The sequence below is a fragment of the Stegastes partitus genome, unplaced genomic scaffold (assembly GCF_000690725.1).
Source record: "Stegastes partitus isolate 25-593 unplaced genomic scaffold, Stegastes_partitus-1.0.2 Scaffold17, whole genome shotgun sequence".
NCBI lineage: Eukaryota > Metazoa > Chordata > Actinopteri > Pomacentridae > Stegastes > Stegastes partitus.
In genome coordinates, this window is record NW_007577748.1 from 778,342 (window position 1) to 803,344 (window position 25,003).

At 39.0% G+C, this 25,003-nt stretch overlaps 2 protein-coding genes across 2 annotated transcripts; one reads left to right on the forward strand and one right to left on the reverse strand.

Annotated features, from left to right (window-relative positions):
- Positions 1 to 1,913: 1,913 nt before the first annotated feature.
- Positions 1,914 to 7,108, reverse strand: nts (neurotensin). Its single transcript, XM_008291349.1, has 4 exons — positions 7,048 to 7,108; positions 5,943 to 6,004; positions 3,288 to 3,488; positions 1,914 to 2,057 (listed from the first exon to the last, which is right to left on the reverse strand). The coding sequence occupies exons 1-4, from the start codon at positions 7,106 to 7,108 to the stop codon at positions 1,914 to 1,916; spliced, it is 468 nt and encodes a 155-aa protein (XP_008289571.1).
- Positions 7,109 to 10,006: 2,898 nt separating this feature from the next.
- On the forward strand, positions 10,007 to 22,069 carry rassf9 (Ras association domain family member 9). The gene is made up of 2 exons (XM_008291358.1): positions 10,007 to 10,126; positions 19,497 to 22,069. The coding sequence occupies exons 1-2, from the start codon at positions 10,080 to 10,082 to the stop codon at positions 20,761 to 20,763; spliced, it is 1,314 nt and encodes a 437-aa protein (XP_008289580.1). The 5' UTR covers positions 10,007 to 10,079; the 3' UTR covers positions 20,764 to 22,069.
- The last annotated feature ends 2,934 nt before the right edge of the window (positions 22,070 to 25,003 follow it).

The window sequence follows — 25,003 nt, forward strand, 5'->3', positions numbered from 1 at the left end:
ATGATTATAATGAACCATCTTTCCAAAACTGACAGCATCTATTGAGATGCTTTAAAGGATTAGATGAAGGTGACAAACATCAATAAGAAGCAATCAGATTCACTGGAAATTAGAATTGTTTTGGCACCAGTGGCACTAGTCTACAAATACCAATCCTCTCACCATAGTCCTATATTGTCACAAACTATACACTTTTTTAAAAGTGATGTTTTAATTAGCATTTGCACAAATTACAGGTTTTGAATTGTAGACAACAAATGACAGCAATAACAATTCAATTCAGATTTTGTTATTATTCAGATTTGATCTCCTATTGAGTTCTTTATCCAAACAGTGGCACCCATTCTGAATGAGAATGCACTTTTAAAAATGACATACAAAAAGATGTAGCTGTACTTTTAGGGTGGACACTGTTGAAACAAATAGTTCATTTGCTGGGGATTACTCTCAGCTGTGGATGAGTCTACATTTGGCACTCTAGTGAGTATTTTCAGCAGCACAATGGTACATGAGGACAGCGTGATATTAAACCCCCATAACATATACAGTTAAAATTCTGCCACTTTGTTGTAAGTAGCATCAACCAATTCTGAAGCAAATTTGACAAATTATCCTCCAAGCCTCATTATTCAAATAGTTTTTTACTTTTAAAAAGTGTCACAATAACCTATAGGGGCACCTATCTGTTAAATGTGCTGCATACTTTTTTCAGTCTAAGAGTTGAATGAACTAAATGCTTCCAAGATTCTTGTCTTTTTAATTGAAAAAAGGAAAAAACTAGGGCCTAAGTATATGCGTTCATGGTAAAGAAGGAAGGGTGGATATAGTGGGAACACTTGGTAGGATCAATTCATTGCAGGTTTTGTTGTTATAGGGGACGTATTTCTTAACGGTTAATCATTTGGTCCTGTTAACAAAGGAAAAAAAATCTTGAAATACAAATTAGTTTTGTTAGGTAAGAAGAGGTGTTATATACTTTGAGGAGCCATATTTGAAATGAAAAGCTCAACTCTTAAATCTAATGTTTACTTATTTAAACCTCTTTTGTTTACCTGGGAGTGTGTTGTTCTCTTTAAACACTGTCACATACAAGATGTCACAAAAGCTATAAGATTTTTATAGCTCATTAGTCCAAATTTCACAAAGGAATTTTTGGTTTTGTTTGGAAACGTTACATAAAAACTCATAGCATGTTCTACATAAAAGTCCATGCAGTGTTCTTATGGAGGATGGATATTTTAAGGCATCTTATTTGATGTGTGCAGATTCCAGTGGGCCATCATGATGAAAGAAGGCATAATATTGTACTACAGGACAGACCTGATGTTCTCTGCAATTAGAGGGAAAAAACACGCTTATATTGGTATAGGCAAGTGGCCAAAATGGGATTGAAAATATTGGCATATCGGATATTGGCAAACATCCAACAGTGTGCATCCCTCGTCTTTATTGATTGACCGTGCAATTATATTTTCAACAGACACATGAGACTTGCTGTGATAAGGACAAAGTAAGTGAAAAAGATGCATTTCCAGAAGTGACTGCATGAATAGAAAAGACAGATTGTCACAGTGGTTTTGTATCATGAATCCTTTAATCATATCCTGAAACAAAATAGACTTATTGTGCAGTGAAGAAATAGAGTAAATAAATACAGTTTCTCAGAGATACACAATTTGCTTGATGCTCAGGATTTTATTTTCAGGAGCAGAATATAAACAGGCCTCAAGGCTGGACATACAATCAAAGGGTCTGACTGGATTAAAACAACAAGAGGAAAAGAAAAAAAACAGTAACGCTGTTGCTACAAGAAAACTCAAAAAAAAAAAAAAAAAAAACCCACACAATCACATCATCACAGAAAGTATATAGTTTTGTCCCGTACAACATCACCCTGGTCTCTAGGATGGCTGTCAGTAAATCGTATTTCGTTTTAAGATGTACGGCCTCCGGGACTTGGTCGTGTGCCCGACTTGCCTCTTCAGTATGTAGGGTGATTTTCGTTTCAGCGGAGTGTCACTGTTCTCCTCTGAATATTCTAGAGAGTCCTGGAGTAGCTGTGAGGGGCAGAAAGAGAAACAGCGGTGAATGAGCATCACGCGACGAGGGGGGAAATGGCAGGCTAACACATGTTTTGTTGCTGAGTGGCAAAGTAATGGGTAGCTGCGCCCATGTAGCTGTGATTAAACGAGTGCTCCCGCTCTGTTCCTCCATGCATGGCAAAACAGGTGCTAATCTGCAGGCGCCGTGTTAAGATGTTAAAGGAAAAAAGCTGTTGTGCAGAGAGCTGAGAGCAGAAAGGAAAGTGATGGATGGGGGGAGAAGAAAGAGGGAGACTGAGGGGAGATTTAATGAGGTGTGTTTACTCTGGAAGACGATACATGGATTCCTGTGTGATTGTCAGATGTGTGTTTGTGAGATGTGAGTGTGTGTGTGAATGTATGTATGTGTCAGCCAAGACACGCTATTACTGGATTTGCTGGATTATGTTTGTTTTGGTTGTCCTTTTTCTCTCTCGCCACATTTAATTTCAGAAATGTAACTATTAACTAAAAGATAAACAGCTTTTTAAAATGTGCAAATTTGCATAATTATCTGCAGCTTTTTAATTTCAGTGCAAATGTTAGTCTGTGTAATTAAGTGTATTTACTGAAGTGCATGAGTTTATTTTACTGCTGCTGTTACTTTAGATTTTGTCTCTTCATACACATCTCAATCTCAGTTGTCTCTAAAATAACTATAAATGCATACATTACTTGATTTACTTCACTGTCTTATTCGTTTTGCAGACATACAGTACAAGGTAAACTCATGAAACAATGCTGTTAAAAAAGAAATTAAAGCTGCTCTCTCACTTTAACAGCATGCTTTTCAATTTTGACCTGATTCAGAATGAATTTTAGATACTTTTCTCGAGCTGTAGAGCTGCATAAAATCATTCAACCAACTATAAGTCTGAAAATGTACAGAACTGTGACTGAGACATTTTTGATTAAAAGAAAAAATGTGTTACTTTAAACCTCTGAGAGAAACATCCAAAGTGCATTTTACTGCTAAACATGTGCTTTTGCTCAAGTAGTTAGTTCTTGTTAGAAACATCATATACTTCAGTACACATGCAGACACACAGGACACACTGGTAAGAAAATAAACTTGCTCAAAAGACAACTTATTTCCACTGAGTAGGCTGCAGTTCTTCTTCAGTTGTTAGAATAAAGAATACTATGCAGTATATATCTTATAAGTACGGATGACTACTTCTTCTACTGCTATGTGCGTGTTCTCACCCTCTCCTCGCGGCTCTGCAGAGCTCGACAGATGTGTTGCAGGCTGTACAGCTGCTCCAGCAGTTGCAGGCTTCCCTCCCTCAGTTCGCCTTCCTCCTCTTCCTCTCCACTCCACGCCTCCTGCCGTAGGCTGTTGGCCATCCTACACAGGTTGGCCAGCGACACACGCCAGTAGGGGGCACTCTGCTTATTGTGTTTCATCTGCAAAGAGGGAACAAGGAAGAGAGGTGGTTAGCTGGAAAAAAGGTGAGGTTATATTCTGGTTTTACAGCTTCTGATGTACAGTTTTTTGTGTTTTTAAGTTGTGTTGGGCACTAAATTGAAGAGAAAATGAGCACTGAAAGTGAAGGAGAAACCACAGATCATAAAAACACACAGTTAAACAACCTGATAAGAGCACGGATGATATTTTGATTTTATTGTCTATTTGTAGGATTTTTCTCAACTTTCTGTGCAAAATGTCTTCTCTCCTCAGGATTATTATAGTAAAACTGTGTTTGGTCACTGCTTTGACCATCATATCCAGACAAAAACAGGTTGGACACTCTAATCTAATTGAATCGAATCCCTGCTTTACTTACAATGTGTTTAATATTATTATACTCATCTTTGGTTGTCACCATCATAGAATTTATATTAGGGGGAAAAAAGAAGAACTTGATTAATTAAAGTTTTTACTGTTAGTCATTCCGTCTTCCCTTTTCTGTCTGTACAAATTGTGTTTCACTGAGATAATGAAATCTTAATTGATTTTAGCATTTGTCCATGCATACATTTGGTTTTAAGAGTAGATATATACCACGTTTTCTAACTCAACACTTCAATGTGCTGTTTTACAGTTAAAGCAGTAAAGACTGAGTCAATTCCCTTTAAGAAGCACTGATGATGCTGCTTTTGAGAATTTCACCGTCCACTTTGAGCACTGATGCAGACTGCCATATGTTAAGACAGCAGTTAAGAAATATATGAGCTATTTCTTAACTGTTCTTATAAGCACTAGACACCCAAAGTGATATTTCAGTCACATCTAACCTCATCCAGCTGTCGCCTCTTGTGTTATAATCTAATTTGAGTGCTTGGAGATGGCGAAGGGCCCCGGGGCCTCTGTGTGTGCGTGGGCCGGCGATTTCATACGCCTCGCCGCAAAGACCTCTAGGTGTCACTGAGGATGATTGAGAGATTCAGAGGGTGAGGGGAAATTGTCACCTCTAAGTTACTGTAAATGACCATAAGCCCCCCCAAGCTTCACTTCGTTTATGAGCAGCAGAGGAATACAGCCTCCTCTGATGTTGTTTGAGACAGAAGCCGAACAGGTTGCTCTTGTTTACCAGGCAGGAGACATGTAATAAAAGCTGCAGAAACGTCCAAAGAACAAGACTCCCGAGATCAAACATAAGCTGCTGACATTTGGAAATCAATCATGCATCGAGGACTTCAGGGGGTTTAATTTAGTTTTAAATTAACTGAGCCAAGTGTTGGTAATTGTCCTGTCACGTCATATGAAAGATTCATCTGGATCTTCTACCTGAATGCTGGTTAAATCTATAAGTTGGGTTCTGGACTATTTAACATTTTAGTGTCTCTCCAACAAGCACATGCTTAGTCTCCATCCCAGCATTGCAACCAGATAATGATAGAAATGCAGAGGTCAGTGTCCAACTGGCCAGATGAAGTACAGATAAAGTAATATAATTACATTCAATAGAGAAATAAGACCCACAGGGGAGATGTAGCTCCTGCTCAGTGAGCTTTTGAATTGCCGCTAGGGGATCAATGAAGTTATTGGAATTGAACTGTATCCAATCAGATCAAAAGTGAACAAAGAGATCAGTCAATGTAGTTGTCACCAAAGATTTTAAAAAAAAGATCATGTGTATTGTTCAGCGAGAAAGCCACAAGTATCTTCTCCAATGCTGCGCTTTCCAGCCTTTTGAACACCCTATCAGTCACCCGGCAAGTTATTATTACAATCATCACCCCTGAGCAACCTCCCAGCATCAGCAGCAATGAATCACATGGCTGATTTGTCACTATCAAGTCTCTGCAGGAGCACCACAGTTATTTATCAGAGACAGAGAGAGAGAGAGAGAGGTGGAAGACGTGTCGTTATGATGCTGTCAGGTCCATCTGAATCCTATTAGGCTCGGCCATCCGTCTCTGCGCGCCTCCACTTCCACTTTCACTGGCTTCATCCCTCAGCTTTGTGTGGCCTTGAGCACACAGTGCTAGATGAATGTGATAAAAATTCTAAAAGTTACAACTAAATTACTTCAGCTCCTATTTTCTTCTCGTCTCAGAGGACGTGTGCATCACTGCAGCAAGTGGACTGATGATTATATTAATTTTGTAGGTGTACATGTAGACTGAATAATAAAATGACTGATTTAACCTACAACCAAAATACAGTCAGTCAAAATGCAAGTTACACTGGACAGCCTGAATAGAAAAGCCTCTTAAAGTAAATTATTTATCCGTTATGCAGCATAAAGACAACCAAAAGGTGAGGCTGCCGCTGAAGCGTGGATGTAGATTTCATGAAAGAACACCTGGGCAGCCTGTGTGTGAGGATGGTACTGGGGTCACTGGCTGACTGGGCAAGTTGAAGCCTGCTGGACACTCGGTCTCTGATGTGACAGATGCAAAAAACAAGTGTACCTTAGAAGTGAACAGACTGCTGAGTAGCTCCTCTTCCAGTGCTCGCTGCTCCTGGTTGACATCTGTCAGTTAGAGGAAAAACAGGAGTGAAATTTCAACCAGATCTGATCAGAAGTTACATTCAACCCTCAGTGAAACATCAATGTGACTAAACATTATAGGATGGTCCTTATCAAGTTGTGATGTTTAGACTGTTTGATCTTTTTTATTTTAAAGGAGTTTTACCTGCTTTCAGCGGGTGACACATTAATTAATGTTGTGCTGAAACAAAGCACAAATTATCCAAAAACAATAAATGCACCCAGTGTCCCTCGATAATCGTTTCTCCACAGAGGAGATAGGTACTAATTTTTCTGTCTTTCATAGTTATTGACCCAACATTGATTTTGCAGTCTCCCTAATTTAACTCTAGAGCAGTTCAGTGTAGCCGGTATGAAATAGTAAATGAGTAAAAATGAGTTTACTTCTTTTGGGATTGAATTAAAATTCATGATAAGAAATATACTTTACTCTGCTGTGGCATATGAGTGAAACTCCTTACATGTAAGAATGTGTAAATGCATTGCTTCTAAAGCATAAAAGAGACATCATTATAGTGGGTCAATGAGGAAAAATGGGTGATCACAACTTATAAAAAGAGGAGTTCTGAGTCAATAAGTCACAACTTGTATAGAAAATAATAAAAGTGTCAGAATGATGAAATTTATTGTTTTTACTGGATATAAATAAGTGTATAAGTATATTTTTATTTTGTTTAATCAACTGAGGATTCAACGTTATTAGCCTCCTGAATTCCTACAGTATTTTAAAGAATTGTGGCACAAGAAAGAAAAAAAAAGAAAGAAGTCTGAGGATATTTCAGAACACACAAACCCAAGCTTAGGAAACAATAATGTTAAGAAGAAGTGCAAATTCTTGTTTTCCTGTAATATTTCCATGTATTTCATGATTAATATCCCATGCGCTTTTTTAAATGCTTGCAACAACATCACTACATCATGCACCTGTTGCACACAGTAAGCTACTGGAGAGAGTCAGGGCTACTGTTTTTCTCTCTTTCGTTCCAGTGAATAAAGTCATATAACGCAGAAACTGCTGTGCTTACCTGTACAAAATGCACCACATGTGAAACAGAGGAGAAGCATACACGCCAACTGTGCCTGCATCTTGATGAAGAAAAAAAACAAAACAAAACAAATCAAAGCCAAAATTGTCCAACACTGAAGAATTCACCTGAGGAGGAATCTAGTCCATAAGGTTAAGGGTCAGACAGCTAAAGAGGCTGGAGAGGGAGTTTACAGTGATGCAGCTGATTCCTCTTTTTCTTCTTCTTCTCGTCCAAATCCAAACACACTTTTGCAGTTTCCTGGTTGGATGTGCAGTGCAGTGGGCTCCATTCCCTGAGTATATAAGAGCAAATGTGATGTCATAGAATCCTTCTCTCCCCTCCCCTCCCACCTCCTCTCCTCTTCTTCATCTCCACCTTCCCACCCACTAACACGACCCCCTCCCTCCACCCATCTCTCTCCCTCCTGTCACTGCGTAATCGTTTCATCAGATGTCACTTCAGCATCACGACGCAAAAGGTTCTTGCGTCATGGGTTGGAAGATTTGGTTAGTTACCTTCATGGATGCACACAGTCGGATGTGGGGGGGGGGGTTGCACTTGTCTCTTAGTGATGGAGAGCAGGACTGATGTGGGAGGATGCGCAAATAAGACTCACTCTTCGTGTCACAGTTTGGAAGAACAGCACTTTAAAAAAAAAAAAAATCAATTCAACAGGGTACTGTCTCGGATAGCGCATCAGAAAGTGTCTTCTGAAGGCATGAATCTTAGTGACAAGTGGAATCACATCAGTATGAAACCTTCTCAGTCCCTAAGAAATAATACATCGTCTACTACATCTGGTTGACTTTGTTTTTTGTTCTTTAACTTACCACCGACTGATCCATCTGTTATTAATACATTTGATAAAAGTATCTTTAAAATATGTCTTCCCTGAAAAGCTTACTGACTAACTGGTGTTTTGGAGCTTCTTTTTTTTGTATTTCATCAAAAGTTGTCAAGGAAGTGTCGAACGACTGTTCCCTTTTTTAGGATTTCTCTCCCATGTTGGTTTAAGCTGGCATTCAAAGTTCAGTCTTAGATTTGGAAGTGATGGTTAAGAAAACAATCTCACTACCAGATCCACACACACACACACACACACACAGCTATGTTTGTGTGTGTGGGTGTGTGTGTGTGTGTGTGTGTGTGTGTGTATTGCTCCATCCTGTTTTTGTTTTTCTTTCTTTCTTGTAATTCAAAACAAAGCATTTTTAAGACAACAGATCTGCTCTGTGCATCAAGTGTAAGATTTTTCTCTTGGCTTAAATTCGGACATGAACAATTCTTAATATAGTTCAATTTTAGCTATTGTGGTAGTATAGTGTTGTGGTTTTGGTAAACAAATGTTTACATAAAATAAAATTGCATAGTACTTCACAATGGATCCATTTTAGGTCCTCTCCTTGTACTTGATTTTTTTTAAAAAGATGTCAAGAAAAATGAATTACAAAAATGTTCTGAAGTTATGTTTTGTCTGCAAGGAGTAACCTTTGCCAGAACATAATTTAATAATTTCCACTCCATACTTCATGAATTACTGCATTAGAGATCAAGCAATTATCAACCTGGCTGATTATTGGGTCCAATATTATGCATTCTTTAGGTTATCATTATTGTTATTTTTAAAAACTGATTAACTGGAGAGAAATAAAAGTTAAAATGCACTGATTTGGTTTTGATGCAGCAGCTTCACTCTGTCTGTAGTCACTAGTAGTCCTGAGCAATGTCCTGTTCACAGCACTATCTAACTGGTTACATGCCACCAGCAATAGCCAATCAACACAGAAGGACAAATGTTAAAACTTTTTTGTAATTAAACATTTAAAACATATTATATAAATAAAGTTTTATGTTGGAGATTGCGGTATTTTAGATGTTGACACCAGGACTTCCATTTTTACTACCAATATATATGTATTATTTTGAATAATTCCTGGAAAAAAAACACATCGGTCCACCCCTACAATGCATCGTGGGCTTTGTAAGAGCATGACTAACCGATGGGCCACTGACTTTCAGCATGTAATAATCAGCTCTTATCGTTGTTTCTGTCCGTCTCATCATTAACTGCTTTTCAGAATGCAGAGAGATGAAGAATATCATGTGCACAACATATTACTATACACAAAAAATTCCCTTTGATTTAAATCAGCAAAGTGGTGCTCATATCAGTTCACTGTAAATCAGTCTCAGCTGTCTGTTTATATGTGAAAGACACATTCACTAACAGTAATTGGCTCCCACAGAGAATTGTCTCCTTTTAACATTAAGTAAATAGCCCAGTTGGAACAACTTCAAACCCTATGTGTTCTGCGTGAGATATTTCAAGCTTGAAAAACAGTTGGAGTGAGTCAAAGCAAGCTGCATTCCTCTGATATCTGAATTTCATCTTTGTCATTTGAATCCAGCAGGGAGAGCCAGTTAGCAGACCCCAGGAGGCTGCTTTTGAATGTCTCAGCCTACTGAGCCTGTAAACATATTGCAGCATTAGTTTTTGCTTAGTGGTTGCATTTTTTAGATGTTTGTTGGGGAGCTTAATAAACAGAATCAGTTTACAAACAGAACAGCATGTGTTCAGCCAACTTAAAGTGCGACCAGTGCTCTGTACAGCTTGTTATACATATTGATAGAATATTTATGGCACTTGGAGACCTTTGCTCACTTTCACATCAGCTGTTTATTTCCAAAATGCCTGTGTGTACATTTTTTTCTATTACCTTTTTTTTTATTATTTTTTTATATATATTTTTGACACTTGTTTTAAGTGCCATTAGTTTGTACCTTTCCCATTCAGTCTCTTCCTCGGATTAGTCTCAGGTTGTTCCTGCAGGTGGAAGGGGGCAGAGTTTCACCACTAAATCTCAGTGCAGGAAACACCTCCCTCTACTTTCGGGATGGGACGGGCAGAGTTGCAGTCGGGACACCCCTCAACTTTTTTTTGAAACAGTTTACAAAGTGTCCGGCGTCCTGCCATGCTGGGACTGTAACGCATTTCGGATCCCTGGTCTGTCTTCTTGCGCTCCTGAGTCATGGCTCCGTTTGGGAAAAACTTCCTGAAAGCTCGACTGAAAAACAGGTAATTTGATGAGATGAGCGTGAAGTTCTTTGAAACGTGTCGAGTGGGTTGTTTTTCCTTGAGGTCGAGTGTCGTGCTGCTGAGGACGGAGACGAATTACGCACAAGGCGGTGCGCACTGGGTTTAGGAGTAAGCAGCGCAGGGACAGGGTGGGTTAAGTTGTTAATGCAGTTTTGTGTTGGCTTCCATGTGATGAATATTTTGAGAGGCAAACTGCAGAGCAAATATAATCAGAGCAGACATGTAGTGGGACACAAAATATACACCAGTGTAAGACAAATGCGCCGTTAAATCCCATTAAGGACACATTATAAACGTCCTCGGACTATAAAAGTTTATGTTGACTTTCTTCTCAGGGTTATTAGTGACCATCTAACACATTTAATTTAGTATTATAAATCAATCTCAACAAAGATTAGGGAATCATAAAGCTTGGGTGTTGCCATTTAAGGACTAAGATGTGGAAATAAATTTGATTAAAAGTTAAAGAGTCCATATTGGAGGCACTGTAAGTGTGTTTGAGGAGGGAGGATGTGACCTTTAACAGTAATTTCATACTTGTAGGTATACTTTTGTGACATAATTTGCCATTGAAATATGCCTTTGGATGGCAGTGCTCCACTGTACTGCACACGGGCCTATTTACCTCTGACCTTCTGCTGCTCTGTAATTACTACAAAGATGTTACTTTTTAATATAATTTCATCCAGGACAAAGAAGTCATAGAACATTCTTACTTTAGGATGAGAGAGATCCTGACATCAACACTGGCATAATTGTCTTTAGCAATTTCCCTAAGTGCCCTAGCTTGGCCTTTTGATGTGCGTCTGGCAGCAGCTGGAGTCTCCTCACAGCTTTGAAAAAAAAAAGGTGGGAAAATTAGATTTACTGAGCTGCAAGCTATCCACTGTTGCTGGTGCAGAAATGCTGTTTGGATTGCTGACTGCTGACTTTGTTTACCAACTCTGCACAACAAGGGTTTCTCTTTCAGAGTATCTAGGTCACGATCCAATCCCTTGCAGGATTCTTTATGGCAAGACCAGGATCAAGAAAGCAGAAACATTTTCATTAGCTTCACTCATTAAGGCTCTCATTTACCACCAAACCCAATGAGGGAGGTTTGGATTGTGTTCAGAAATAAAACAGGCTTTTATGGAAAATTATAGTCAAAACTCTTTGACAGTGGCACCAGCAGCAGAATGGATGTATTTTCACATCACACAGACCCGAGAAGAATTATCTTTGATAACTTCAAACAGTCTGACTGAACTTTTCTCCAGTGATGTCTTATTTTTGTATGTGTTGCGTATGTAATTACTATTGTGGCACCTATAATTATCTTAAGTGTTTAGATCTCTAGATATGTCAAACGCTTGATTTCAGAGACGGGCTCTTAACTTGCGCTGAAACACTGAACTGGAGGTTTGCCAAAAAATGACTGGAGGTGCAGCTTCAGTCGGTTGAAACATAAAAACTTTCACAAAGAATAAAAATTAAATGTGGTGATGATTACACCTGACAATATGTGACAGAATACTCTGCCAACAGAGCCGAAGTGCGTCATCAGGGAGTTCTGTACATTAAAGTGGCATCCTGTAGTGAAACAGCAGATACCAGCTTCACAGGGTTTAAAATTAAATGGTTGTCAGCCAGTGACACGTGACCGAAGTGATGTGGTGATTTCTTGCACTTAGCGACAATTGCAGTGTTACAGGATTGTACCAATTAACCGAGAAAAACGCTTGGTTAATACAAATCAGCAGATTGCAGAAAAGCATTAAAAATAATGTGTTGAAAGAGACAAAAGGATTCATTTATTTTCAGTGCGCAAAAGCTTATTTGGTGATTCACAGACCTGCTGGGGAGAAAAAATAATAAGGGTGGGTGGTTCCACAGAGGAAAGGAAGAGAGGGGAAGGGGTGTGTTGTGTCTCTCCACACAGATGCCTATCAGAGCGGGAGTCATCCCAGAGATCAACATATCCAGATAGCAAAGTGATGTTATTTCCTCGACAATCCCTCATCCTCTCTCAGATAAGAACGAGAGGAAGCATCTCCTATCCAACGTTGCGTAGTTTCTCTCCTGCATTCTTGTTGTGATCCTGTCTTCCATTGTACAAACCAGATTGAACCACACTTTTTTGATATTTTCCACATCTTATGTATTAGTGTTATGGGAGGTAAACAATTCAGTTTAGGTCATTTTTGTGTTTTATCTTTATTGGTTGACTTCCAAGGTTTCATGCACTCCTTGAAAGATACCAGAGATTAAACCATTTCCTTATAATTGGATAAACTCAGATCTGTATGGTGGTCTGTCTGAAAACAGCAGCTTTGATTGGGTCAGGAAATGCCAACGCAAGCTTTTCATCGTGCTTATTTAATGGTCGGATGTTATTAACATTTACTGTATGGAGAACAATGCAAAGGTCACATGTCTGTAACGCGGTGCGTCATGTCCCACAACAGACACTCAGATTCCTTCATGATTTTGAAGGCACAGTTTGTCCATTTTACAACAGAACAATGTTCTCACATTGTCATACATGGATTTTATAAGGACTTTCATGGAGAGACATGTTGCTGTTAAGTTTTTAGTTGTGATAACAGCGTGACTCTATGGCATGGATGGCAACCAGAAGACCCAACAAGTGAAAGATATCTTAACAGGACTTGGATTGCTTGACAGGAAATTTAATACAGATATTCATGAAGGAACATTTCTGACTTGGATGATCCCCTGACATTTCCTCTGGTGCCACCAACAGATTGACATTTGTGGTTTTAGCGCAAAATGTCAAAACAACAAAATTTGGATTTTAATATTGATAATGCTATTATTTTTTGTAAATATAATTTATAGTAGATAAATTCTAAAAATGCTGTACTATTTTTGCTAAAATGGGGTGAAATACTGTGAAATCTGGTGCTTTTTTTGGAAGCACTGTTTAGACTAGTGACCTAATTTGGGCAGTTAAGAATATTGTTACTACTTTACACTGATGCCCTGAGAGGTCATTTATTTATTTATTTTACATTAAGTGAAATACTCTTTCCTTGTTTTTTTGTTTTTTTTAAACATATTTAATAGACAATTTGTCAGACATGCATTTGAATTGCATTTGAATAAATGTTCCAAGATCATTAACATGTAGCTTGCCTTATCCTTTACCCTGTATTGTTTCGTGTGTTTTAGTGTTATATGCGTTTACAAATGTTAGAAAAAGTTGGTAGGTCTTAGTATCTACCAACTTTGGTATTTGTCTGTAATTTAAAGAAGTGTTTATACATTTGAAAAGATTTCTTTTTGATTGTTACAGTTATTGTAGATTGCAGTGGCAACGGTATATAAATACAGTATATTATGAAAAAGTATGAGTATTAAACAGAAAATCCCATATTCTGCTATAGAGTACTGTAATAAGTCATACAGTTATTCACTTTTTAACCAAATTACAATAATAACACTGTAGAATATACACTTTTACACAGTTCTTACCACCACACCACTGCCAGATGTCTTCATAATTTTACAGGAAAGTTTGTTACAGTGTTCCATTAATTGTCATTAGCACCATCATCAGGCTAAACTACCTGCAAAATGTTGATATTAACAACATTCTCATACTTTTAGCATCAAAAACCTACATTTGAACAAGACTATGAGATTCAGAAACAAAATCATATTGTGTTCCACTGTACTGAGGTGGCAGCAGAAACCACAGAGACTGATACATAAACATATCTGAGTGAATCAACTTTTTAACAGAGTTTCAATCAGGAGCATTTTGACCTTAACATCAACACGTCTTGCTTCACTTTTAGTCTGTGATTTCAGCACTGTTTGTTTTGGCGTTGTAGCCTATAATTTTGTCACCATCACCAGACTGATCCGAACGTAATCGAAATTTTCATTCCATTGCAAGAAGGTGGGAACCTGTTGACAGCAGTGGCTACAGGATATATTTACCAAGATGCTATTAAAGCTTTGTTCCTGAAGGAAATATCTGCATTACCTTATCTTATCATTATTGATCTGAGGGAACATGTTGAGACAATGGAGCACCATAGTTCTGTCATTTGCCACGACTTGTTCAAACCACCAGCATGTGGTCCTATACGGTAACTTGTAGGCTGTAAATTTATCACACAATGGGGAATTGTTAATGTCGGAAAGTTGTCATTATGAGCATTACAAGTGACGAGAGCTGTGCCACCGTGGTGGAGCTGTAGCGTAATCGTCCCACGCACAAACTTGCACTGAAATTCCTGTAATTTAAATGTGGTTTCCTCCCACATGTGTGATGTTGCAGTCAGGATCTCAGCCTTTCAGTTCAATTTGAGGTCAAGTGGGTCTGCTCAGGTTTCTTGGGTTCGCTCAAGTGTAAATGATTGAGGTCGAACCGTACCTGTGTCATTCACTCATTCACAGTATCCACGCCGTGACAGGAACTTCACAGTTTGGTTGTTCTTTTTATTTATTATCATACATCTTAGTTCCACTTCCACAGAATGTTTGAGTTCAATACACTATCAGTATCAGGTTTTTCATGTATTGCACAGAGCTGTGACCTATGAGGGCACCCTCATTTGTTGCGTCTGGAACCGCAGCTTAATCTCAAACTATGAATATCAAATGGCATCAAGTGACAGCCCTTATGAAAGTGTTAGCAGCGATGCAATCGGGCCAGCAGAGCGTGCAGTACTTGTATATGTCATGGCAAGGGACATTAGGTGTTTGGCACTACCAGTCTTGTCAACATGTTTCCTCATGTAACATTTTTTCAAAATAACATTTGTAAAGTTCCAGTAATACAGCTTCATAGAATTAAGCAATTTTGCCCGACAGCAGGTGAAAATGGGGGTATTTTGTTTGCTATGCACAGAAAATCTGATGTGAATTTAATGGAATCATAGTTTCTTTTTTAAAATCCAAACCCATAGAATGTATTTCGAGAATTTCACATTTTAGTTGGTCTCGCTGTCATGTTTATGACTGATTGTTCCACTAAAGGTGTGTTGAATTTCAGATCATTTCCAGTCCGTCAGCTGTTGTTGCTCCTGTTTGCTCTTCTTGCAGGTATAGCAGAGATTCTAACCTCAAAAAAACAGAGATCTGTCGGTGAAGTCAGAGGTGCACAATAAAAAATGCTACTGCAGCGAGTGGAAACACCACAAACATATATTTGTTAACACATTCTTCACATTTGAGTGGAGCTGAAAGCAGTGACCGATATGAAATCTATTTTTCCCCTTCCTCTCTCTGTCCATTGAACTGTGGCGGCAGGATGTTGCCTGAGTGTTGCCGATTGTGGCCCAGGACAAATACAGGTGTTTCCTTGCCTCGCTGTACCCTTTTCCTGCACAGCTGAGAGTTTGGGTCACTCTCTCTGAAATACCCAATTTCTATAGCACGTGTTTATTTACCTGTAGAAATCACCACAGGAACATGTTTCTTATATTATTAGGTTGTAGGAAATATTTGCCCTCCAGTGTATTGAGATATGACTGGTACAGTGATGCTGTACTGATCATGTTCTTCATTTTATCTTCTTTCCCCATACTGTCCTCTCTTCTCTCCAAATAATTTTTGTCTAATAAATTCTTGTTCTTTCCATCCATGAGTTTTGAGCCAAACAATTCATCGACATATTGTTGAAACAGCAATATGGTCGCGTGCAATGTCCACATCATCGAGCTGCAGTTTGTAATAAGGGTAAAATGTGCCACATCATGCCACTTTAAATGATGAATTGTAGTGCTATCATGACCAAGCCTGTGCATCATATTCTCCAGATGTGAAGGAACATTATTATTTGGCACAGAATGCAGCATAAAATCAGAAATGCAGAAGCTACAGCTAAACTACTACTCACATTGCAATATCTGTCAAAATAATCTCAATGTGATTTTGTTTTTTTGCATATGCCTTATTTGCTATGCAGTACAACAGTGATCCACTGTTGGTAGAAGTTTTCAGATCCTTTATTGTGTATGAGAAAGCAGCCTTTAAATGTCGCATATCATTCAAGGTGGTGCTAAATTGAACAACCTAATATATTATTAAGATTAATGTATAAAGATTCATCATCATTCATAGGATGGATATTTTTTGTGAAAAAAAACAACCTCTAGCTAATAACTAGAGCAGTTAAATATGGACTAAAAATGAAAATATTGCAAATAATATAGTATACCATGATACACAGGAAAAACTGTATTTGAAAACAAAAAATGCACTTAAATACCTTTGTAATACACTACAATTGCCCAAAACATCAGCTCTTTACAAATATTGGCATCCATAAGCAGCGCAAACACATAAAGTGTTGCAGAGCTGTGTCGGTCAGATTGCGTTATGTTGTACAGGTGTGGTCAGTGAATCCACCCGTTGTTTTCTGTCTTGTGTTGCAGTAGCATTTGTGGGGTGTAGTAGTAGTAGTAGTAGGTGGAAACGCTGAGGTCAAAGTCGTCATGGTCGCTGTGCATAAAAGCCAGAGGCATGCTGGATTTGTTTGGCCTACGCATAGCTCAGGTATTTGCTTTGCCCCGCTCTTCTCCAAGGATCTCAATAACCATTAACCATCCTCTTGCATTGTATGTATCACATTCCTGAGACCTTATTCATCAGCAGTTTACACAATGCTTCAGTTGTGTGTTTTCATACTGTGTGGGAACAAAAAAACCCAGTGGTATCAGTCTGTAAAATCTGCAAAGCAGCATTTAAGATCTCTCTTTTACATAATATTTAATGTCTTAGTTATCTGTGTTGGCATGCAGGCAGAAGGTGTCTGTATCATCTTTTAAGCATGAGTGTTTTTGTCCTCCCTCCCTCCCTCCCTCCCTCCCTTGGGACAATCAGTGGTTAAGATGAGCTGCCACCAGCCAAGGTTTTCCAACAGATAGTACGTGCATGATGCAAAGTTCAGATGTGAAATCATTCTTGCATATCAGGCTGAGGAACAACATGAAACATGTGTTATCCAGGCTGAACACCTTTTGTGTTTGATTTTAGTCACATTCATTCTTTTGTAAATATAGATAAGGTTTTTGGAAATGTATTTTATTCAGCTTTATATGTGTTTAAGCTGAAAAGCAAACTAACAAAATGCTTTGAGGTGAATTCCACTACAATCACACCAGCGATACGCTGTTGGCATCATGGTCTCAGTCCATCAACATCATGACATCAACAAGTCCCCTGATGTGTTACAACTAAACTCCCTCAGTGATATTATCTGGCTTTGTTGTGTAATTCGTATGGACTTATTTTAGATAAAACTTGATGTTATTCAGGACTACAAGTGCATTGCTCTGATTTATTACTGTTAACAGATTTATGAAGTATGCCTGTTGGGTTTCCAAACCACAGACCAACATTCCTTCAACCCACAAAATCAGTCTGCAGTTCAGTGTTAGAGGAGGAGCTCCACTTTTTTGTCTCTTGTGGATATTATATGGATAATCTTTCTCTGGTTCCTTTGAGATTGAACTGTCTGTAATTACAGGAGTATTATATGTCACTTATTCTTGGTTTCAGAGTAGGTTTTATCTTTAAATATGAATAATCCACTGAGACAGAAACCTGGCAGTGAGCTACAGCACATCAAACTGAACCCAATTAATCACACGGATTGCTGAATATTCCTGACATGCTATCTGTCATATAAATAATAACACGATACATCTTTTTTTTAATCTTAAAATCAAATTGCAATCTCTGGCAATGTTATCGACTTATTTGATTACTGGTGGCTGTCTGCATTGCTGGTGCCTATCATTTAATGACTGGATATTAGGTCCTGGATATTACCGGTGGTCCATTAAGCTTGTAAAAAATGAATATCGTCAGCCCATCAGAGGTCAATTTTTGAACAAGTTTCACGGTCCAGACGAAAAGGTAATGAGGGCCTTGGGGTTAAATAGCTCAGAACCAAACCATTAAGTGATCATCTCTGATGAGTAAGACGATGAGCAACAGTCTAATAGAATCAAGCAGGGGAGCACAAAATGAGCGAATGTAGTTTTCTGCTCATTGACCTAATGGAAAACCAGCGAAGTCACATGTTCTCACAAAACATACTAGGAATAGTGAAAGGACTTCAAAAGCATAAGAGAAAGGACAGACCACTTCAGATGTCAGACTACAGCTCTAACTGTTGTTGTAAGGAAGCATGTCGAGCATTTCAGCTTCACTTTTTGGAAATATTCATTACAAACACATTTTGAAGCTATTGAACCATGTACATGTAATCTTATCGGTTCTGGTTCTGCTGGGATCCTTTTTACAGGCCATCCCTCCTCAGTGTCTCCTCATTTCCTACAACCTTTCTACAGTCAGCTTCTGAAATAAAGACACATGTGACTATGTGAATGTGAGCCTGCCTACAATGATGATGCCAACATGCTGATATTTAGCTACTATGTTTAGCAGGTGCAGTTAGCTTATTTACCATTGCATTTGACCACATTAGCATGATCATTTGCTAATTACTTATAAATAGAAATATTTTTACAGCCATGTGGTCATAAATCTAAATATTGGACAATTTGGACCTGATAATGGTGCCACATGAAAAATCAAAGCATTACAAAGTTTCTACAATTTTTCCAAATGAGAAAAAAAATCCACTTGCAGTTCATCAAGCAGTCTTTCGTTCAAACCCACAAACCTCGACCTCATGGTGGTGACTGGTGGAGTCAGGCGATCACTAATGTGAGTAGGTTGTATCATCTGGGAATCTCAGGGGTCTGCACAAGTGTTTTTGCTATCCAACCAGTGATGGTTAGATGCATTAGTCTGGACTAAAGTGGTGACCAGCCGACCAACACTATTATCCCATCGTCCCTGTCGCTAACTTGGCAAAAATTTCCTGATATTTTATTTTTGTTTTTTTAATAATTGTTTAAAAGTAAGTGTAATTGTTAACAGTGGATATTTGTCTTTTCATCACTTTTCTAATTAATAATCACAATGGGCCTATCATTACAAACACGTTTTGTGCTGCTTGACTTTTCTTAAATATCCTGAATTTTATTGAATTCTATAAAAGTCCACAAAGTTTTCAAACAGTAAACATGCAAATCTGAACTTGAGGGAAATGTAACAAAAGCTATTTTACCAACATGGAGATAGTGTGCATTTAATGGATTGATGAAGGCAAAAAGGCCATGAAGTCTCATATTTGAATGTTTCACTCAGTGTGAATATTGTAAAACATTAGATGACAAAGAAGATTGCTGTCAGATAGAATGGTATAAAGGGATTTTAACAATTGTGAGGGAGAACTAGCTGTTAAAGGGTTTAAGTCTTCCAAATGTGTCATTCCATCACCACAACTGTAACCTTTGTTTTTTTATCTCTCACCTAGGACAAAAGATGCAGAGCCTGTGGTAGGAAAGGAGATTCAAGTTACTGTCTGCAATGAAGAAAAGGTTGTGTGTGGAGTTACAAAGCACACAACTTGTGCAGATATGATTCAGGCATTGCTGGAGGATCACAAGTCAGTCCCAGAGAGCAAGCAGCTCCTACACGGGGAACCCAAAGACTTCTGTCTCGTCGAGCGGTGGAAAGGCTTTGAGAGGGCTTTGCCTCCTCTCACCAGAATCCTGAGACTCTGGTATGCTTGGGGTGACCAGAGACCCTTCATCCAGTTTATTCTAGTCAAAACCAGTGACTTTGTGCCTCAGCCTGCTAAGAAGGTTGTAAAGCCCAAAGGGGCCAAGCCAAAGCGATGGGAGCACGGTCGCCCTCAGTATCCCCAGTCTCTGCCGGTGGAGAAGCAAAAACGTATGGTAAAGAAAGCTTTCCGGAAGCTGGAGAAACTTCACAAAGAGAGCAGAAGCTCGCCGGGAGCTGACGAGATTGACCGGATGGTGCAGCTTATCCTCAACCAGGACCACACAATCAGGGAGCAGATCCAGCGGATGAGGGACCTGGATTTGGAGATTGAGCAGTTGGATTTGCACGTGCCAGGGGAAGCTGAGTCTGAGAGTTCACTGGATCAGGCCTGTGGTCTGAATTTGGAGGCGCACAGTGAAGAGCAGCTGCATGAGTACTTGTACACCAGTGATGGGGTGGAACAGCTGGAGGTGCAAGTTCAGAGGCACCAGGAGCTCATCCTCCAGCTGTCCAGGGATATTGACGCTGAGCTGAGGAGGGCCAGCTTCTCTCCGTTCCAAGAGGAGGGCGGTGAGCAGGAAGGAGCGGCGGCTGCTCCCTGGATCCCCTCTGACACAGACGAATCTTTCTACATTGCTGAACTCGGCAGACTGCAGGACGAACTGAAACACAGCCTCTTTGCCGGCGTGTCTCTTCACAACCAAGCTGCAGAAATAGACAAGCAGCTGAAGCACTTTGACAGTACGCTGGTTTCCAAAGACCAGGAGTGCTGGCAGCTGGCTGCCCAGCTGAACTCACTGCAAATCGGGGACAGTATAGAGGAGAAGAAGCCCATACCTGCACCTCTGAAATGTGAGACTCAGTGCAGCGTCTCCCAGACAGTGAAACTCAAACACAGTCTGTCCCCTCTAGACGTTACAGACACAGACTCAGACACTGGGATTAGCTCCACACACAGTCAGGACTCTCTGTCACCATGTCTTGACTTCCCTCCCCCGCTGGACACAGATGTTTGAGGAACCAGTCTGACCCTGCAATTTAATGTTCTATAGGCACCAGCAGTTTGTGCCTCTCATATGTTGCCATTATGTTTTAATCATAGAGCAGTCTGAAAGACAACAGGCATTGTAAAATAACTTGGACTATAAATGCTGGTGCTATGCAGCTCTGTTTCATGATATTTACTTACAACTACACAAGCAAACATTACATTCAATGAAACACAATAGGTCAGTTACCTAGAAATATAACGGTGTTGATTGAAATGAAAATTACTAGCAACTTTTTAAATAATCAATCAGCTGTTTAGGCTTTTTTTTTAATGCCAAACCTTCTTTGGTTTTAGCTTCACTACTTTTTCATCATAGTGGGTAAAAACAGGCAACTTCAGAATGTCACCTCGAGTTCTGATAAATTAAAATGAGTATTTTTGATTGTTACAACGTGTTGTTAAATTTTTTTTTATTTTTTTTAAAGACTTTGTTCTTGCAAAGATGGTAGCTAGAGCTAAAATATCTCTTTGCTTATTTGGAATTATTTTTTCAATATATTTATTTTTTGAGTGTTTTTCTTGATGTGATGTGTCATTTTTAGATAAGACAATGAGTCACATCTTAAAGAAGAGGTTTAAAATAATTAGCTGTTTGTTTGTTTGTTTGTTTTTTCAATCTAATGGACAGAAGATTTTTTTGGATGAAACACCATCAACATCCATGTCCACAGTTGTTAAATTATCATCTGAGTTTTTGAGATTCTTAGGCTTGATTGTAAAATGAAACAGTACATGCAGGACAAAAACGGGAGCTATGTACGCACAAACTGCAATCGGCCAGTTTTCTCTTTTTTAAGTGTAAACATTTTATGTCAATAAAGTTGTAAAGACTATTCCCTGTGCTGCACCAGGTTTAGGACCTTTAAAAAAAAAAAAAAAGTCTTACGTGTCTATAACAGTCTCATTAGATAGAGGTGAATGTATGTTTTCTGGCCTGCCTCAAGTTCTTAAGCTATTTATTAAGCTGCACTTGTTTGTACAGTCATCAGTCTATTAACAATGTTTTATATTAAAACAAATAGCTAAATGTTTGGATGTAGAATTTGTTTAAAAAAACTATTTGAAACATTCCTCCTGACTATGCTGTAAATACATTCGCTGTTTAAATATTGTAAATAATTCTTATGACACAAGCACAATTTTTAAAGATCATTTGATTTTTAAGAAAATAAGAAAAGCTATTTATCATGCAATTTTATTTAACAGATGGGATTAAAATATCACACATCTGCCACCACATTTGCTACCTAAAATAAATCACAATACCTGTACTTTGTGTGTGTTAACCTCTTAAAACACAAGCTATAATTAAATAAAATGTGCATTTTAAATTTCATAATAAAGACTAATGCTGTAAATGCTTAAAAAAAAAAAACACTGTCGGTGAGTGTGGCTTTTCTTGCACATGTTTACGCTGAAACTACAAGGAAACAAACAGCTCAGTGTGTCAAACATTTTACAGATTCCCCCAAAGCGCTGAGTCACCACAGAGAAATGACATAGCTTCCTCAGAGCCCCCTTCCAGTCACTGCACCATATAATCAGACAAGATGGTCGCCAGGCAAGCACAAACAACAGCAAGCACTCTCCTCATGTCAAGGTACTGCTGACAGACTAACACTTTGTACTCGGGGCAGAGCGGGGCTGGCTGGGTGGAAAAGCAGAGGATATCTATTTCACACACTAATTGCTTCAACCCCCCTATCCCTCCTCTTTCACTGCTTCAAGCTACTAAGTAACCAAGCATGAAAGGCCAGAGAGCTTACAATGTGAACAATCTCACACCGGTGCCCCACACCTGTTGATGGAACGAGGGTTTATTAGAGTGCCACTATGTATGTTCTGTCTCAACAGCGAGCAAGTTGGGGGGGAAAATAAGGCATTTTGTGGAACCTATATTGTAATGCAAATCAGACTTGTGCTGAGCTGGTGAAAGGAATGGTGAATAACTGAATTTGTTATTCAGCCAGAAGCCAAGTGGCGGTAGAGGAGGCTGTCACTCGGATCTGAAGTTTTACAGTCATTTGTTAATGAAAAAACAGAGACCATCTAAGGGCTTCTGGGGTGCAAGAAGAGAAATTTTACAGGATTTTTAAAGTTGGATGCCTATTTTTTGTGCCCTTATTTTAGCAATGTATTTATGAAACATTAAGGCACTCTTATTTCTCTATCTGCTATCTTTACCACACCATCCATACTCTCATTCCAACCAGTCATGGCAGATGGCCACCTTTCCTGAGCCTGGTTCTGTCAGAGGTTTTTTTATTCCCATCCCACTGGAGGGTTTTTTGGTTCCTTCCCACCATTGCCAACTGCTTGCTCAAAGGGAGTCCAAAGGCAACTTTGGATAGTTGGGTTCTCTGTTTAAAGTGTGTAAGGTCTTCACCTTACTATGTTAAGCGCTGTGAGATGACATATGTTGTGAGCTGTGCTTCATAAATAAAATTGAACTGAATTTGCCTTAAGTCTGCTGGGATAGGCTCTCCCAATACTTTGCTTTAGTCTTCAGTTGTATTGCCTGATAATAAAGTCTACAATACAATAACTTTTGCATTCCCTCTGATCCATAGAGAAGGGCTGACATGCTTTATGATGTACTTGACCATCACTGGTTTTTGGCACAGCAAGAGTCAGTGCACCCTCGGCAGCAATCACTGCAGTGACATAGACGAGGAGCGAGTTTAGCCCTAGTGCACTGACTGCTGTCAAGGCTGATTGAGACTGACTGGGGCTGTGATTGCGATCAAGGGATGATGCTGTTGCTGTGATTGGGACTGGACCCATGGCTGTGCTTTGATTTGTATTATTATGGCTGTGAGACATACAGTTTGTAATGAGTGTAACACTAACTACATGCAGGGTGTGCAGTGAACAGTCATGGTTGAGCTGACTGAGCATGGTACTGAAGCTACTGTGTTCTTTAGCTGTTTAAGGTGTACTGGTGGCACATGTGTCATATCTGATGAGCTGAACCTGTGTGGTTGACAATATATTCCTACAATCTAATGCTGACAAGACCAATAAAGACTACTCACAGTCGCACAGCTAAATCCATAGATTCAATCGCAAATGAGCAATAATCCACAGCTTCACACAGAACAGCTGCAGCTGCGCTCACAGCCAGTGACTGTACACTGTCATAGCTCGACTGTTTGAAAGGAGGAATGAGCAATAAATTAATTATGTAAAATGACACAGCCTCCATTATTTCTTAATATCTGCAGAGTGCTTCCCCTAAACTTCCTTCTCTGAAGGACTGGGCCAATATATTAACCTATCCTACAGATCAGGCGGAATGACAGAAAAACAAATGCACAGGAACTTAAATAGTAGATGAGAAAAAAACATTCCCACTGTGATCCTTCAGGGCAGAAAAAGGCACACACTCAGTTCACCTCATTATTTTATTTTCTGACATGTTGAGACACCTGCCATTCTCAAATGGCAGTAAATAATGAAATGAACTGGTTTTGACTCTGTTTTTTTATGGGTGTTAAGGACCTCCCTGTGCTTTTTCTCATACTAGATGCTTTTAATGTAGCTGAGGCACCAAAAGAAGTAACAAAGCAGAGGGTGTATATTTTCAATCCTTGGCAGATTGTAAAAGCCTCGGAAGCAGTACTTAAGCTTCGGCGGGACAGTGAAACTCTCCACTATTCAACCTTTCACAGTCTTGGGAATATTTGACTTTGTTTAAAATACTTCTCCAAATCCGTATTTTATACTTAAACAGTAATGAAATCACTATGTTCTGAGCTCTTACAGCAAAAACACAGGAGAAACAGTTTTCTTCTGTGCTACAGAGTGACTTTTCTTCCTATTTTAAGCAAGGCTATATGCTCAGGTAATGTTTACCTCCTCCCTCTACTGCAGATCAGCAATCCAAAACTTGCCAGCTCCCAAGAGTGTTTGCTGACAACAATAATTACATCTACCAAAATGACAATTAGCTTGACTGCAAACCTGTCTTTGCTCAGCCCACCAAATTACGACAACTGGCCAGTGAACCATATTCTGTCCTCAGCTGTGATTCCAAAGCTGAAGATGGAAGGCAACATTTTTAACAGCATATAGCACGGCCTTCCCCAAAAAAGTTTCTTAAATTACATTTAATGTGTGTTCTATATGAACTTATATATGGGACACCTTTGGCTTATCATGAAAGAGGCTGAACAAAAAGTCTGTTTAAGGTATAGTGTGTTTTC